We start from the raw sequence: 17,444 nt of genomic DNA on the forward strand, positions 1-17,444 counted from the left end.
GGCATTGTAATAAGTTATTATCTCATTAAATATTGAGGTCATCTTGATGATAAAAGTATTACCATTACTATAAAAAGTAACGTTAAACTCAGAAAAAGTCAAGTAACTTTCCTTTGGTCATAGAAATAAGGCTTGATAGGTTGAAATGTATCCTGTTCTGGCTTTTGACAACACCCTATAGTCTTTTTTTCAACACCTTTTAGTCTTTTGGTTTGTCTCTTTTCTCTCAGAGTATGAGTTCTTCAGCTGAGGGTCACTACCTTATTTTACCTTGTTTCTCCCATGTTTCAAATTTTCAGAGGTTATAGATTACACAAAATTTTTCATCCAATTTTTCATTTCCCTTAATTCATGTGATGACCAAATTTGTACTATAAATCTTTAATTTATCTTAATATTATTTTCTATATATTAACTTAATATGATAGCAGATAATACAATTATGCAATTTATGAATACCTTCAAATGGATTAGTGAAAAAATTTAAAACAACTACATTTATTCCTACAGTATAAACTAATTTTAAATCATAAAATATATTTTATATGTTAGGCCCTATTAATATCACTAAATCTGCAAGCCCTTTTCCTACTCAATACCAAATAGTTCTAATTTAGGATGTGCTAGATACTATGTACTCTGTGATTACTATGTACATGTATTAGCATGTTTACTCCTTACAACAATCCAATGTGGTTTTACTGATGTAGACATTGTGGACTGTGGCTAAGTTTGAAACCTAAAAATGTAGTAAATCCAAGATTTGGACATTTATAGTTTGACTTTAGAGTTGATACTCTTAATAACTAAGGTGTTTTTTTTTTCCCGTGTTGGCTTTGGTAAGTGAGTTTAGTAATCCACTGCCCCAAAGTTAATGATTTCCTTCCATATTTTGCTTTGGTGTCCTTTGATATTTCTTTGAACTTATAATTTTTTGCTGTCATTATCGATTTAAAGACTCCTAGTGGTTTATGAATATCTTGAAAGAAAATATATTTTTCTTTAATATTCATATATAAGTAACAACCAAATGTGTGATAAACAGTAGGTTTGAGTTTATGATAAAGTTTAATTGATAAGCTAATATATTGGCTGATAAATAATGACATTTGAAACATATTTTCTTAATAGTAGGACTCTCACAAAGAGAAATAACATATTTGGGGCTAAAATGTGGTTGGAAATCAAAGATCAAATGATCATCATTGGCAAAACTAGGGACTTGCTCAAGTTTCCTTATTTGTGAAACAAGAGAACTGGTTTGCTTGATTCTTTTGCAGTTCTAATTTGTAAAAATATTATATGGAAAAATAAAATCCAAAAAAACTTACTGTTGTAAGTAATGTTGAATCCACGTCCTGACATTGAATGGTCAGCTTGAAATTCCAATCGAAGAATATGACTATTACTTGTAAGATGGGAAGGCACCTCAGCCCCAGTAAAGGTTCCAAGAATTGGGGAATCTGGAGAGTCACCATCTTTAACAGCAAGAAAGTCAAACTGGGATTCCAGATCAAAGTCATTGAAAGAAAGGTGTATTCGACTTCCTGGGTCAGAGATTATTGTCCAGATGCAATTTAAATTATTTCCATAACCTTCTGGGTAATCAGGAGAAAGAACTGTTCCCATAGGTGCAGTAAAGTTAGAGAGACAAGGAACTGGTAAAATGAAAAGATTAAAGAATATAGTAAATAATCAAAAGTAGTATTTGATCTTATTTTGATATATCTTACCATTATGATAATCAATTAAAAGATGAATAAAAATGTAAATTACCTTATAAAACAGAAAATGTTGTCATTTTTACATATTAGAAAAGGCAACTACTATTTTAGGTGAATTTAAGACTATATCCTTAAATATGCACAAAAATAATTTGCTTAATAGCAGCAATTTATTTTGATATTTATCATGTTTGAGTTAGTGGTTTAGTAGTGATTGGGCTTAATCTATATTGCAGCTATGTTTGTTTTGATTATTTTTCTTCATTCCTAACAAAAATTTCAAACCATTTTATATTTGAGGGTAAAATAATCTGAAAGTCTAACTTCTCTTGAAAAGTTAATTTATTCCAGTTTCCTCCCACTTCCTAAGAACACACATAGTCTTTCACTGTTCTTCTTGCCTGAATCCTGGAATCATTTAATTCTATAAAGTAGGATTTAAATTGGAGATTACAAAACTTTTTGTAAAAAAAACAAACAGTAAATGTTTTGGCTTTACATGATCTCTTTTATAACTCCTTAACTCTGCCATTATAGCAGATAGGCAATAAATTGGTAAATGAAAGAGCATGATTTATGTTTCAATAAAACTTTACTTAAAAATGCCCCACAGCTTCAGTTTGCCCTCTCCTGTCTTTATGATCCTTACCTGGGCCAAGAGCCACTAAATTCATCACCCTAACACCCATAACCATCGTATAAGTAGATCTCTTTATATTGTACTTTAAATTCATGATTATGTCAGGTAGAGTTTTTTTCTGTAAATTCCTTTGATCCATTGTTATATTTTCATCAGTAGAACTTAATATTATGCTTTAGTTTCCACATAAAAACTTTGTTTTTATAAAATTCTCTTATTTATTTCTGAATATTTTAATTAACTATGTCAATATGTTAGAGAATGTTCCCAACTAAATTATGTTAGAATTTTTATTAAATTTCCCAAGGAATTTGTATTTAATTCACATACTTAATATAATGTCTTCTCACTCTGGAACTTGTCATCTTTAGTTTTTACTTAAAATTCTCCCTTGCTTTAGTTTTATAATTTTTTCCTTGAGTTATTAAGACATGTAAATATTGTTCCTGTGTATTTTATGATTTATTCTTCTGATTAAATTCTCTTTCAAATACATTTTTAAATTAGCTATTGCTTGTATATGAAAATGTTAATTGCCACTTTTGTTTGTTTATTTTTTGTTTGTTTGTTTTGGTACTGGGGATTGAACCCAGAGGCACTCAACCACCTAGCCACAACCCCAGCCCTTTTGTGTATTTTATTTAGAGACAGGGTTTCACTGAATTGTATAGGACCTCACTGAGTTGCTTAGGGCCTTGCTAAGTTGCTGAGGCTGGCTTCAAGCTCAGGACCCTCCTGCCTTAGCCTCCTGAGCTGCTGGGATTATAGGCGTGCACCACTGTGTCTGGCTAATTGATATATTTTAATAATTTATCAGAATTTAGAGATTAATTTATTCTTAAAATGGTAAAAAATTTTTCTTTAGATATTAAGAACTTTTAAAATTTGTCTTAGCAATATTTCCATTAAATGTACTTTAGCATATATTAAAATCTTTCAAAAATAATTTATTTTTTACTGTAACATATTACATTTATAAATTGTCCAATATGAAATCAACATTATCTTCTTAGAAGAATACTTAAAATTAAAGACCATTATTGAAGTCTTTTAAAGTTTTACTAAGCTTTAGATGATGTGAACAGAATCAAATCAGACTCTTCTAATACATTTCATTCTCTCACAAGAACTTTAGAAGGTGATTTTGACTAGGCATGAGACCATGTCCTACGCTAATAGTTCATTCATGTAAGGAGATTTTTGCACACTTATTCTCCTTCACTTCCTGAAGAGCAAGCATAATATATTATAATTAGGGAAATTTGTGCCAGATTCTAAAAACATTCACTTTATTGTAATGAAATTATAATAGTATCTCATTGAGCCACAAAGTGCATCAGTAAGTTATACATGTTATGTTTTTGTTGTAGTTAAACCAGAATATCTTAGTGTTTTCCAAAAAATACGTTGTTTTAATATAAGCATATTGTATATCATAAACTTTAATGAATTTTATTCTGTGCAATATAAATAAATAGTACTTTATGCATTAGTGTGAGCATATAAATACAAAAATAGGTTAATACATTATACATAGAATATAAGCTTTAAGTATTTTAAGTGTTTTTGATTGCAAATAAACATACTATTTTGTTAAGATAAATGAGTCTATGAGAATTAGTTCAGATGTATAATTTCCATAAGAAGTAGCTATCTATAAAGTATAAAATGTCACCAAATTAAATGTAATAAGAACACATGTAGTATATATTTTGCAATTACCAAATGAACTATGTTAACTTTATTTAAATCTGTACTAAAATTTATAATTCAGCATAAGCACACTTGTTAAAGATAGTATCACAAAGTGCTGCTCGTCCAAAAATAATTACATGGTTCCAGCTCTTAGCAATTAATTACAAAAGCAATTATATGCAAGAACAGGGTAACATATGCTGTCTAGAAGCAAAGCATTTGGTACTCACAGATACAGATGGGTATGTTTGCAGACCACTGGTTATTCTCTTGACAAACAATGGATTTCTCTCCAATTAATTCAAACCCAAACTGACATTCGAACCTTAAAATATCACGATTAGAAAACCCATCGCCTTCTCTAATTCCATATAAAGGTGTACCAGGATCACCACAACTTTCTTTTTCAATTTCTGTAAAAATAGAAGATAAAAGTCACCTTCCAAGGTTTGTAGACACGATGCCCATACTAAGAGTTTAGTAAACATGCACTATGGGAAGATAGTTCAGAATGAAGAATGAATATATCCTTCAATCTTAATTTTTTTCCTTTTGCCACTCTATGAATATGATTTGATACATGATCTTTAGAGAACAATAAGTGTAATTCTCTTATTTTGTAGGTGGGGACCTGAGATAATTGTAGCTAGTGAGGTTGCCAAATATGTCTCTGGTTCTACAGCAATCAATGAATAGTTCTAAACAACATTTGTCATTCTGGCAATTGCTGGTTGTATTATCTCCCCAAGTACATGATAACAACAGTAGTCTACATAAGAACAGGAATCAATTTCGCATTCGAAATTGCCTGGTCATCTTCCTCAACAATGTTCATTGAATGAATTGAAGAATGAAAAATTTCTTTTAAGAGCACCATGAAAACATTCTTTTGAGATGTATCAAAGGACATTGCAAATATCTGACATGGTTTTTATGAAGCTATGAATGTCAGCAATAAATAACTATGTTGGTTCTTTTGGGCTTCTACATCACATGCAACATAGTAGCCCATGAAATTAACTATCTTCAAATAGCAGCAAAAAGAAAAGGAAATAAAAATTTGAAAAGTAAAGCTTTGAGATAAAGTAATAGTCTATTCTAACACTTCAACATTTATACATATCTGGTTTCTGTATAACTTACCTGTACCCTTTGATATCTATTTTTCTAGTTCTTTACCCATGTTTTTATAATTAAATAGATACATATAATATGTAATATTATATGTTTGTATTTAAATATAAAAATACTCCTACAAAAACATATATTGCTTTACATAATTATTAGACTTTATCTTCAGTTATGTCAATATTATTAAAAGCTTGGGTTTTTTTAACCAAATTATGTGTTTTAGAGATATTTTTGAAAGCCTTATATCCTTAAACAAAACCATAGATGGCCATAATAATTCCTTTAAAACACTGGATAGCATTTGAGATTTTATTTACACACTTTTATTTATGTCACAAGTTACATTGGCCTATATTATTTTCTTATGTTGCTGCCATCCTGTTTTAATATCAAGAGAAGTAGTTAGCAATTTTCAATACTATCAAGTCTTTAGACTAGTTTTTGTAACAACAAAAAACTATAACTGTAAATATTAGAACTTTTCCAAAAAAGCTAGCCAAATTTGGCATAATTTTAAGGTAACCATCTGACCATCATTTCAGTTATTTGTAAGGTTATTTTCCCATTGGACTAGGTTTTGTTTCTTTCTCTTGCTCTCTCTCTTTGGTCCATTATTAGCAACTTATATACCCTAGAAAAGTGAGATAATAGTTTAGTAGTAGTAGATTTTCTATAGGATTTTTACATATTACCATTAAAAAGCATAAATTTTCCTCATCCCTAATATTATTTGTGTTTACTATCCTGAATTTCTTTGTTTGTACTTTTCAAAGGTGTGTCAAATATGTTAATATGTTCAAAGAACATATTTTAGCTTTTGTTGAGCAATTCTGTTATTTAACCATGCTTTCTTTTTGTCTTTTTCTGGACTCCATCTTCAACTCTCTTTTGCATTATTTTTCTATTCTTTTTCCATATTCTTGTGTTGAAATCTTGGGGTGCATTTATTAATTTACTTATTTTTCAGCCTTTCTTGTTTCCTAAAAGTAAAACTTATTTAAGTTTCTAAATTTTCTTCAAGGTATGCTTTGATATGGAGACTTTTATTTTTTACTCCAAAGTAGTTTGTAGTTTCCATTTTGATTTCCTCTTTAACTCATAAATAATTTATGCAATTTTAAATTTACAAATTTATAAAATTTCAATTTATAATTTGTCATGCAGTTTTATCTAAACCCAAATTAACCTTTGTATTGAAAATTATGTTATTATTTCCTAAATATTTACTTAGTTATTTTTGGTTCAGAGAATTTAACCCAGGGGAGCTTTACCACTGAGCTACATTTCCAGCCCTTCTTTCTTTTTTTCTATTTTATTTTGAGACAGAGTATCAATAAGTTTCTGAGACTGCCTTAAATTTGTAATTCTTTTGCTTCATCCTCCTGAGTTAGGGGAATTACAAGCATTTGCAACTGTGTGTTTATTGTTGTTACTTTTATTGTTTCATAACTCTGTTTCCTTGGGGTAGAAGAATGTACTAAGAGAAAAGTAGAGTGAGCTTGATTCTAACTCAATATATTTGAGGATATATTCAGCAATTAAAATTATTTTCTGTTCATGATGAAAAGTGAGAAAGTGGTTTAGGAAAAAACAAATCTGTTGTATTTGAGATATGGTCAAATAAATGTTTTTATTGCTTGCTTTTCTATATCTATGCAGTTTTATCTCCACCATGACCTTCACCTTCCCCACTTTCAGGTTCATTTACTCATATCAGCAACCCAATGGGATTCTGGGGTAAAGCTATTCCCTATATTGATCCATGGCGCCATCTAGTTTCATGACCTTCATGCTGACCTAGAGAGGCCTCCCTCTTGATAATTCCATCAAACATTGTAATGGTCAATTTGAATGTCAACTTGATTGAATTAAGAGATGCCAAGGATTAAGAGGATTATGGGTGTGCCAATGAGGGTGGATCAATAAGGGTATGTCTAAGAATGATTGGCATGTGCAATAGCCAACCAAAATGTAGACACTCCCTAAGCATGGGCAGTATACTGACCAATAGGATGATGGCTTGGATGGAATAAAAGTTGGAAGAATAAAATAGCAGCAGCCATGCAGGCTTGATTCTTCCTAAATAGGTTCTTTATTGCTGCTTAGATCATTTGCTGATGGCCATTGTGGACTATCCAGCTTCTGGTCACATATGTCAACCTAATAAATCCCTTTTTTATAAGTATAGTTCCTGTTGATTCTGTTCCTCTAGAGAACCCTGACTAATATAGATGCTTGTTCCATATCTGGGTATTTGGCTCTGTCGCTAAAATACATTCCTCTGTGGTGATTGCTGCATTTTCTCAGGAACATCTGTGGTATTCTTTCTGGAGGTTTCTGGACCTAGGGCACAAAGGCTTCTGTCCCTGGGGGACAATGGCGTCTTACCTGCAGCAACAGCCTACTGGTGGCATTGGTTTATGCATTTTTCAGTCTACCTTTTTTTTTCCATAAATATCTTTATGCTTATTTATATTTACTTATCTTAGGGACTTTTGACAGCTTTATAACAACTGATGCTTTTCTCTTCTTATTCTTAAGCATTATTATATTTTTGATGTTTTCTATTATTAGGGTTAGGGCTAAGAATAAATGCTTAATCTACTATTTTAAACCAACATTTTTTCATTGTTCCTTAGGAAATCATTCTTTAATATCAAAAGTATATTTTAAAATAGAGGTGTAATTTCAAAGCTTCAATACTCTCTAATATAGAAAAAATATGTGGTAAGTAAAGTAGACATATACCTGTTATGTATCATTGCTTTTGAAATGTTTTTTAATTTATTATTTTTAGATATAAGGACAGTAGAGTGTATTTTGACATACTATGCATACATGAAGTATAACTTACCCTAATTAGTTTTTCTACCTAGAAGGCAAGTCTGATATCTGAGAAAATAATTCATATCCATAGACAAGTGCTAGAGCTATGCCCAAAAAGAATTATAAATAACAGTCATCATTTACTGAGCTTTAAACCTGTGATGATATTTTGAAAGGATATAATTTAATTATCAAAACAACTCTATGAAGGACGTGTTCTCACCTCTGTTTTATACATGAGGAAACTGAGGGCCAAAGAAGTTGAGTAAATTACCCAATTTCACATATTCTATAAATAGCAAAATTTATGTTTATTTAAATAAAAAGTATTCATCACCCTGCTATTGTGGAGGAATCTTCATTCCCTAGTTATCTATTTATGAAACCTATATTTAGTCTCCATCATGTATCAAAATAATCCTAGGTTCTGCTCAGCACTGCTGAGGACCTCATGGAGAATGGTGTCAAAATGATAGGAGAGTGTGGAAAGAGGTCACAGGGCCAGACAGAAAGTCAGAGAGTGATTCAGAGGTCAGGCTTGCAATGCAAACTATCCCCCACCACCCCCACCCCTGCCCCGAAAAGAACTTACTTAGGGATCTGCAGAACTACATAGATCTCTTTAATTTTGGAGTATGTAGTCATTGGGAATGTGCATTACCAACTCCAAAGTCCCATTAGCCCCCTACCCTTTTTTTGGTGGTACTAGGGACGAAAACCAAGGCTTCATGAATACTAGGCAAGTACTCTACCAATGAGTTATATCCCCAGTCCTAGGTCCCACTTTTGAAAAGCTCCATAACCTCTCACATGAAAAACTCTGTAGATCAAGTTCCAACACATGAATCATTGGGGGACAAACCACATTTAAACCATAGCACCAACTATTAAAACTTAGAGAAATTTCTAATTATCTCTAAAGTTTAAGCTATAACCCATCCATAAAATTCACCCTAACCTTAAGAGCACAGTTTGTTGTTCCCTTTTTTGGACTTCTATTGGTCTTGGAATACATCTATACTGGTCCATATATTTTAATATAACCATATACTTGTTCATTTGACTCCTTTCAGGAACTTTATTCATCTTTACATTTCAAATATCTATATAACTGGTGATGGCAAACTTTTATGTTAGTCATGTGTCAGGCAAAGTTGTAGACACTTGTTATATTTAATCCTGTCATTGTCCTGTGAAGACCCAAAGAGGTTAAAGTAAGTTGCCTAGTGTCATGCAAATTGTAATTGACAGGCTGAAATTTGAATCTATTCAGCATGGTTCCAGACTATGAGTTCTTAAGAAATACACATCTATTCAGAGGCCAGTATTTAATAAATAATTGTATATGTAGGAAGGAAAGAAATAAGAAGACTTAGCATACCAAAATATGTGATTCTTTTAATAAACAATCTAAGCAATCACAAAATTCCATAGTTATAGAGAAGTCACATATATAGAAAATCATTGAATGATGATATTATTCCAGTTGTGTCTCTTGAATAATCTGAATTTGTAATTGTATTGCAGTTGAAGACTCTGATTGTTTTACATCACCTTTTCATCCATTCTTCATCCTTCTCAGCACTGTTTTTTGATCCCTCTTCCAGGTTAGGAGTAAGACTATAACTTACCTGGGTTCATATTAGGCTCCTGTTCTCTTTGGCTTTCTGTGGGCAGGGTGGTGGGAAGTTGTCATTTAGACAGGATATTTGGTTGAGAAAGTCAGGATGAGAGTAGCATAGGGATTTCATCCCTGCTCCCCAATCCTTCTTTGCCTGATCACGATGGGATGGCAGTGTCCCCAAGTCAATATTATGTCAGGCAACCCTTTCCATACAGCTATCCTCTAAATGTCATTAACTATGATACTATACAACCCCTTGTTAGTTTCCTTAATCTCTGCCCACATGTCCCCAGTGGGAATATACCAGTTTTTTTTTTTTTTCCTGCAGGATGACTTAGACTAAAATTTACCATTGAATCCTTGGTTCAATACAAATAGTATTTAGTTAAAGCATTCCATTGATACTTGATTTTATTATATTATACTGATTTTGTTTCTCAGAGTATAAAGATGTAATTTCTTTAACAAATGTTACCTCCACTGGGAGTCTGCCAAATATTGACCCATTATTCACAATTAAATTTGGAAGGTAGTAAGTGAGTATCCATCCCCAGAGTCAGAGGTAAACCACCCATAGAGTAGCACATGATTCTCCTCATTTTCTTCCTTACTATGCAGACAAAAAAGTAAAAGCAGAGAAAGAAGCACAGAAATAAATGAAAATGTGAGGTCATAAGACTCAGAATGCTCTTATGTAGTGTGTTGAAATATTGAATATATACGTTTAAATGTCAGTGGCTAAAATTTCTAGAAGCAGGGCTCTTTCAACATCTTTATTTTTATTTTTTTTAGTGACCAAGTTAACTTTGATCTTTGATACCTAAAGTAATAAACTCTAATTTTAAATTCAATCAGATTTCCAGCCAAAGAGTAACATCTGGCCTTAAAGTGACATAAAACTACTCATTGATCAATCTCTCACTTGACAACAGTTGACACAGTAATTCAAATACTTCACAGAGAAACTTGTAGGTTAAAAGAAAGTGATCTGGAAAACTTGCAGTTTTGCTGATTCTTAATGTTACAAAGCCTCTTGGGAATCTCATTACCTCAGCAACGGGCTTACAAAGGTTGTGAAATACAGAATCAAGCAGCTGAAAAGACCTTGGGAGTTAAACTAGGTCTCACCTTCAACTGTCTCAGACAAATGAGACTATAGTAAACATTTGAAGAGATTTTGGAAAGGAAATCCATAACTGCCCAGGCAAAAGTAATGAAGGCTATCTGTATAATAATAAATGTGTAAAGTGTTTTACAATTATGATGAAAGTGCTGACATTTAAAGTGTCTTATTAAGTAGAAAAATTTAATAAAAATTATGCAAAATTCATAATGATGGCCAAAATACCCTGAAATAAGCTTTACCATTTTGTACAGAGCTGATATAGAACATCTGCAGTTAGTAGTTAAGATAGAGGTAGAATAAACAGAAACATTCTAAAAGGTATTCAATTCTTAATCATATTTCAACTTAAAATTAGCGAACATTTAAATATGTTTAATACAATTAAGATCTCTTTACTTGTAATAAAAACAAGTTACTTAAGTAGGATGACTGTGGATACTGATACTATACTATATATTTAAGAAGGCTGAAAGAGAGGATTTTGAATGCTTTCACTGCAAGGTAATGATAAATTTCAGAGGAGATAGATATATCTACCCTGATTTGAATATTGTACAATATATACCTCTATTGAAACATAACATGGTACTCCATAAATACAAATAACATTTATGGTTAAAAAATAAATAAATTTTCAAATAATGTGCTTTTATTTGGTTATAAATATAATGTTACTTTAAACAGTTGTTTTCTGAAGGCTCCATTAATGTATTTATGAAAAACCATTTATATTTTATCATATAAATGCCAAGTTTACAAATAGGGAGGATGAGTGGAAGAAATTTGCAAGTAATGTCTGTGGGCATGAGCAAGGACTTCGTTAGTTTTAAGAGCTATGGGACCTATGTGGGTTATGTAGCATTTAGTGATTTTCAGACTTTGTTCTGACAATGAGTCTCTGGTGTTTTATGCAAGTCTCCGTTCTAAATTATAACTCCACCTTCCTTCTCTCTCTCTCAAGAGAACAGATTGGAATATAAGAAAGTGAGATTAAGGTTATTTTGTTAGATATGACTAAGTATTTTCTGTGTTATTGAAAAGGAAATAAATAATTTACAAGCATGGATATCATTAATAACATATTTATTTTTTCTAGATATTTAGTAAATATTTATCAAATGAATTAATAAATGGATAAATAAATGAAATACCATCCATTAAGGGGCATGAAAACAAGCATTTTTAATTTTTTTATATTTTACTTGTTCTAATTAGTAATGCATAACAGCAGAATAAATTTCTATTCATTGTACACATTTATAATAGTTTAAATTATACCACAACGTGACCACTTCAAAATAAAAAATGAATGTTCTAACTTAGTAGTTCCCTAGCTTATGAATTTCTATCATATCTAAAATAATTTAATGGGAGTGGTGGGACTCAATTAAAAAAAAATCACACATCTTTTTTTCCCCTTGCATTTCTTATTAGTGTCCTATAGTTGTACATAATAGTGGGACTTGTTGTTACATATTTGGACATGCACACAATACAATATGGCCAATATCACTTTGATTCTTTAGGATAAGTACCAAGGAGATGTAGCTGGGTCATATGGTGGTTCCATGCGTAGTCTTTTGAAGAAACTCCATACTGATTTCCATACTAATTGTACTATTGTACTATTTACAATCCCACCAACAGTGTAAAAGTCTTTTTCTCTGCATTCTTTCTACAATTTATTATTGTTTATATTCTTGGTGACTCCTTGGTGTGAAATAAAATCTCTGAAGTTTTTCCTTAATTGTTAATGACATTGAACACTTTTTCATATATTTGTTGGTCATTAGTATTTCTTCTTTTGAGAAATCTCTGTTTATTTCATTGACTCATTTATTAATTGGGCTTTTTTTTTTTTTTGCTTTACATTTTTTTAAGAGAGAGTGAGAGAGGGAGAGAGAGAGAGAGAAAGAATTTTAATATTTAGTTTTTAGTTATCGGCAGACACAACATCTTTTGTTTGTATGTGGTGCTGAGGATCTAACCCGGGGTGCACGCATGCCAGGCGAGCGCGCTACCGCTTGAGCCACATCCCCAGTCCTTGCTTTACATTTTTGAGTTCTTTTTATATTCAAGATATTCTTTGTCAGAAGAATAGCTAGCAATGATTTTCTCCCATTCTCTAGGTTTTCTCTTCACATTCTTAATTGATTCCATTTCTGTTCAGAAGACTTTTAATTTGATGCCATTGCATTTATTAATTCTTGATAATATTTCTTGAGCTTTAGAGGTACTATTGAGAAAATCATTGCCTGTACCCATAAGCAAGACATTTGACCTTATGTTATTTTCTAGGAGTTGCATTGCTTCTGGTCAATTTTGAGTTGATATTGTGCAGTGTGAGAGATAAGAGTCTATTCTCATTCTTCTACATAAGGATACCAGTTCTCCCAGCACCATTTATTAAATAGACTTGTTGGTACCTTTGTCAAGGATCATACAACTGTAGATGCACACACACACTTCTTGATGATAATATGTGCTTTAGTTCAGGGAATTTAAAGGCTACTCTCATCAACTAAAGTGATTAAATAGTTAATTTCATTTCAATATTTACTGCTCAAATACCTTTATTTAGTCTTCACAAAAGTATTGCTTTCTGCTGTAGTCACCTCCTCAGCTCTTTATTTCTTATGAGTACTCTAATTGTACATGCAAACTTCTAATAAAATGTGCATATAGTTATCCTGTTATTAGAGGCAGCCAGAGACCTTAGCATGGAAAACAAATGTTTACTCTTTTATAACTCAGAAAATTATATGTCATAATCTCTGTCCTTTAAAAACACACAGTCTATAAGAGATGCCAGAAAAGTATATTCAGGATATATTTTTTAAATTCCTTACTTTTTATTTTTTTTTTAAGAAAAAGAGAATGAACTATACTCTGGTCAACACCTTTGTACAAGATAGAAATGTTTTACAAATCTGAAGTGATTTTGGAATTTCATTTGCATTTTCTATGTATTAGACTATTAAAGATGATGCATGAAGTGACATTAAATCCTCCTCCATAACTTGTTCTAAAGTAGTATCCTTAAAATTTGCCCTTTTGTTTATATATTTCAGGTCCTTCAAAGGAAGTCTTTAGCATTTGCCCTTGGTTTGGGACTAGGTACCGTTTCTCAGACAAATTAAACATGTGGCAGGCTGACTGAGGCTAGGAAACCCAGTACTCAAGGAAAGGTTCACTGGGAAAATCTCAAATCAGTAGATTCCTTCAGTAAGTTAGCAAACTACTACAGAGCATTTCAGTATCTTTTTTGGGGCATAACATCCTTATTTATTCATGTTTATTTATTAATTACTCTGTTAATTCAATCATGTGCTAGTATGATTATTCCAGAAAAAATGTCTTGAAATTTTGCTGTGTCTTAAATGTTGGAAATATAGAAGTGAATAAAACAAATCTATTACTGCTACTAGAAAAAGATAAGCATATAGATATTTAAAAGTAAAATGAATAATGCATTTTTAGAATAAAATATATTGGAGACATGGAGAAGAAAATGAAAAGTTTTGCTCAGGTGTAAAAAGATAAAAATAATATATAAATTTAAACATGAACTAAGATTTGGCAGATTTTCATGTATATCTATATATTGGAGGTGGTGTAGTAGTAGATTGTTGTATTTCAGATAGAAGAGAATATCTGTTCCAAGGAATGATAGTATAAAACAAACTGGCACATTTGGAGAAATTCAAGGAATTCAGTATGGCTGAAGTTTGGGTACAAGGAGAGTAAGGAAAGAGATGAGGTTAAAAAGATATGGGGCTACCTCTGTGCAGTGTTAAGGGCATTTGACTTTATTCTAAGCAGAAGTAGCCATTGATAAGGCTTGGGAGTACACACCAAACAAAATAAACAGAGCAACAGTCACCTAATCTCGTATGAAATAGACTAAACAGGATACAGAATCAATTAAAGAGACATGACCTACTCCCTTAGGAGCTTATAGTCTAATAACGGAGCAGTAAAATGCAAGTATCATGAAGCATTCTTTTTTTATAAGAAGACTCCACATAGCATTGTTCACTTACAATCTCACTTAACCTGTCTATTTTTTATACATTTTCCTTTGAAGTACCTTGAATGAAAGAACAAAGTGAAATATAGATTTTTGTCTAAATCTCTGTAGGTACCTGTTTAAAAGAGTTTGCAAGCAGGGATAGATCAATATTTTCTGAACTATAATAGCAATCAAAGCAAATGGATTTTTCTTTTGAAAGAAACATAAATGCTAGTAGCTCAGCAGCTGTCTTCAGAAACTTCAAAACACTATTGCTCTTACTGTATCTACCAGATGGTAGAAGGACTTATAATTACTTTGAGGTATAGCTTTGTATATCTATAAGACAAGTACAAAGAAACACCATTTTTATTTGTGAATAGAAAAGATCACACTGAGAAAATTCAAAGTGCAACAAATGAGCAGAGTATGTTTTTTGCTTTAAAAATAATCATGTTGATATAGTGTTAGCCCTCTATGAAATTAAGTGGTGAGGCTGTCTACACAATGCTTTCACTCTAGTGAATGGATATTAAGATCTCATATGTGCTAAACTAGTCAATGTGGGGTGGGGGAACTAGATTAGTTGTTTCCTCAAGGAGATAAACACAATATTTGATCAGGCATTTTGCAGCAGTGGTGATGAATGTGGAAACATGGACTTACTCTAATTCTATGTCTTCTATGTCTTTGGATCTGGTTTCTCTGAGGTTATTATTATTATTATTTTGGTTCTTTGTCTTTTTTGGGGGGTACAGAGAATTGAATTCAGGGGCAGTCAATCACATCCCCAGCCCTATTTTGTATTTTATTTAGAGACAGGGTCTAAGTTACTTAGCACCTTGCCATTGCTAAGGCTGGCTTTGAACTCACAATCTTCCTGCCTTAGCCTCCCAAGCCACTGGGATTACTGGCATGCACCACTGTGTCTGGCTTCTGAGGGCTATTTTGATAATCACTTCTCCATTGTCTTGGTCTAACTTGAGGATCCTGGGGCCCAGTGTACAATAAAAAATCTATTCTCAGGCAAGAACTCTCCATAAATCATCTATATTTTTGTTTAAATTTGAATTGTCATATAACTTTTAGCAAGTCACCTGCATTTTAACTCTTCTCAAATTATATAAACAATTATTGTGATTTTAGACACAGAGTAAGTAATATTTGGGTTATATCATTTGGAGACTGAAGAATAGATAAAAAAATCAATTGTTTGGCTTAATTAATTCAACAACATAGTATACACATGACAGTTTTTTGGACTATAAGAGTTAAAAATTTGACTAAGGTTCAGATTCTGTATGAGGACAGAACAATTATATATTACATATATATGTATATGTGATCAACTTATTTGCAGTAAGAAGTGCAGAGGAAGATTAAAGATTCAAAAAGAATATAAAAAAATTGCTAACACCATGTAAATTTCATTGTTTCTTAAGAGATATTTTATTTTTTTAATCTGAAAGACTAAATACATACAGTGGACAAGGCGATATGTGACAAGTGTGATGTCATGTATTCAAGGTATTTCAGAAATTCAAAGATCATTTCCACATTGGAAGTGGGCAGGTATAGGAATGGTCACAGGAGAAATGTTGAATTTTCTATGGTCCTTAGTGATTGAAGAGGGCTTTATAGATGAAAATTAGTAAATATGCTAAGAAGGAAAGGAGAGATACCAAAGTTTATAAAAGAAAAATCTTTCAAGATCTGAGTGAAAAGGCAAATTTTACTAGAAAGTGGAGAATTTCTCATACATGTTAGAGTGGCATTTCCGAGCAAACATAGAGAAGACACTAATGATTTTGGAGTAAAGAAGCAACAGAGAGAAAACTATTCTGAAATCTGTAAGAACAGATGCAGAAAAGAACCTAGAGTTATCTATTGGGATAATTCAAGGAAAGAAAAATAAATTGTGAATAAATCAGAGATGATAAATGCTGGTAAAAAAGAAAAAAATATACATATACCTTTCAACTTATTTGCAGTAAGAAGAAGTGCAGAGGAAAATTAATGATTCAAAAAGAATATAAAAAAATGCTAAGTCCACCTAAGTTTCATGGGTTCTTAAGAGAGATTTTTTTTTTTTAATCTGAAGGACTAAATACATACAGTGGAAAATAACCAGATCACAATGACACATATGTGTCTAACCCACTTAAGAAGTCCAAGGAGCCAAATTACAGTCTGCAACAATGAAGAGCAAGAGAAACCAGACTTGGTAATTAATAGTGAATTTCATTTTTCTCCCCACTTCCAATTTTGTATCAATCAAGAAATCCAAAATATGTAACCCAATCCAATCAGAAAAACAATTTTTCTTCTGCCTAATCTATCTCCAGCTTCATCATAGCCACAACTTCAATTAGAACATAACTGGAGTCCCTACTTTTTAAACTATATATAAAAAAATCCTACTTCCTAGAATGCTTTTAATTCTCTGCCAAACATAAGTGATGAGGACTGCCTCCCTTGTAACCTCTAAATAAATATCCTTGGCTTATTCTCATTTGAACAATCTTCATTTATTTCCAATGATTGATTCTAGTACACAGTTAAATATAACTGTATTTATATATTCACATATATTCTGACATACACATATAAAAATAATTAACTGCAAAACATGTTTCATAGAACAACATATAATGCTATAAAGACAA

General features: G+C 31.6%; 1 protein-coding gene across 3 annotated transcripts in view; it reads right to left on the minus strand.

Annotated features, from left to right (window-relative positions):
• Csmd3 (CUB and Sushi multiple domains 3) overlaps positions 1-17,444 on the minus strand; it is a 1,108,856-nt gene that overhangs the window by 423,714 nt on the left and 667,698 nt on the right. For all 3 annotated transcript variants that reach the window (XM_076835404.2, XM_076835403.2, XM_076835402.2), the window contains 2 exons: positions 4,290-4,472; positions 1,332-1,658 (listed from right to left, as the gene is read on the minus strand). In XM_076835404.2, coding sequence (XP_076691519.2) covers positions 1,332-1,658; positions 4,290-4,472 — 510 coding nt within the window. The remainder of the gene's footprint in view (positions 1-1,331; positions 1,659-4,289; positions 4,473-17,444) is intronic.

The sequence above is a fragment of the Callospermophilus lateralis genome, chromosome 16 (genome assembly GCF_048772815.1).
Source record: "Callospermophilus lateralis isolate mCalLat2 chromosome 16, mCalLat2.hap1, whole genome shotgun sequence".
Classification (NCBI taxonomy): domain Eukaryota; kingdom Metazoa; phylum Chordata; class Mammalia; order Rodentia; family Sciuridae; genus Callospermophilus; species Callospermophilus lateralis.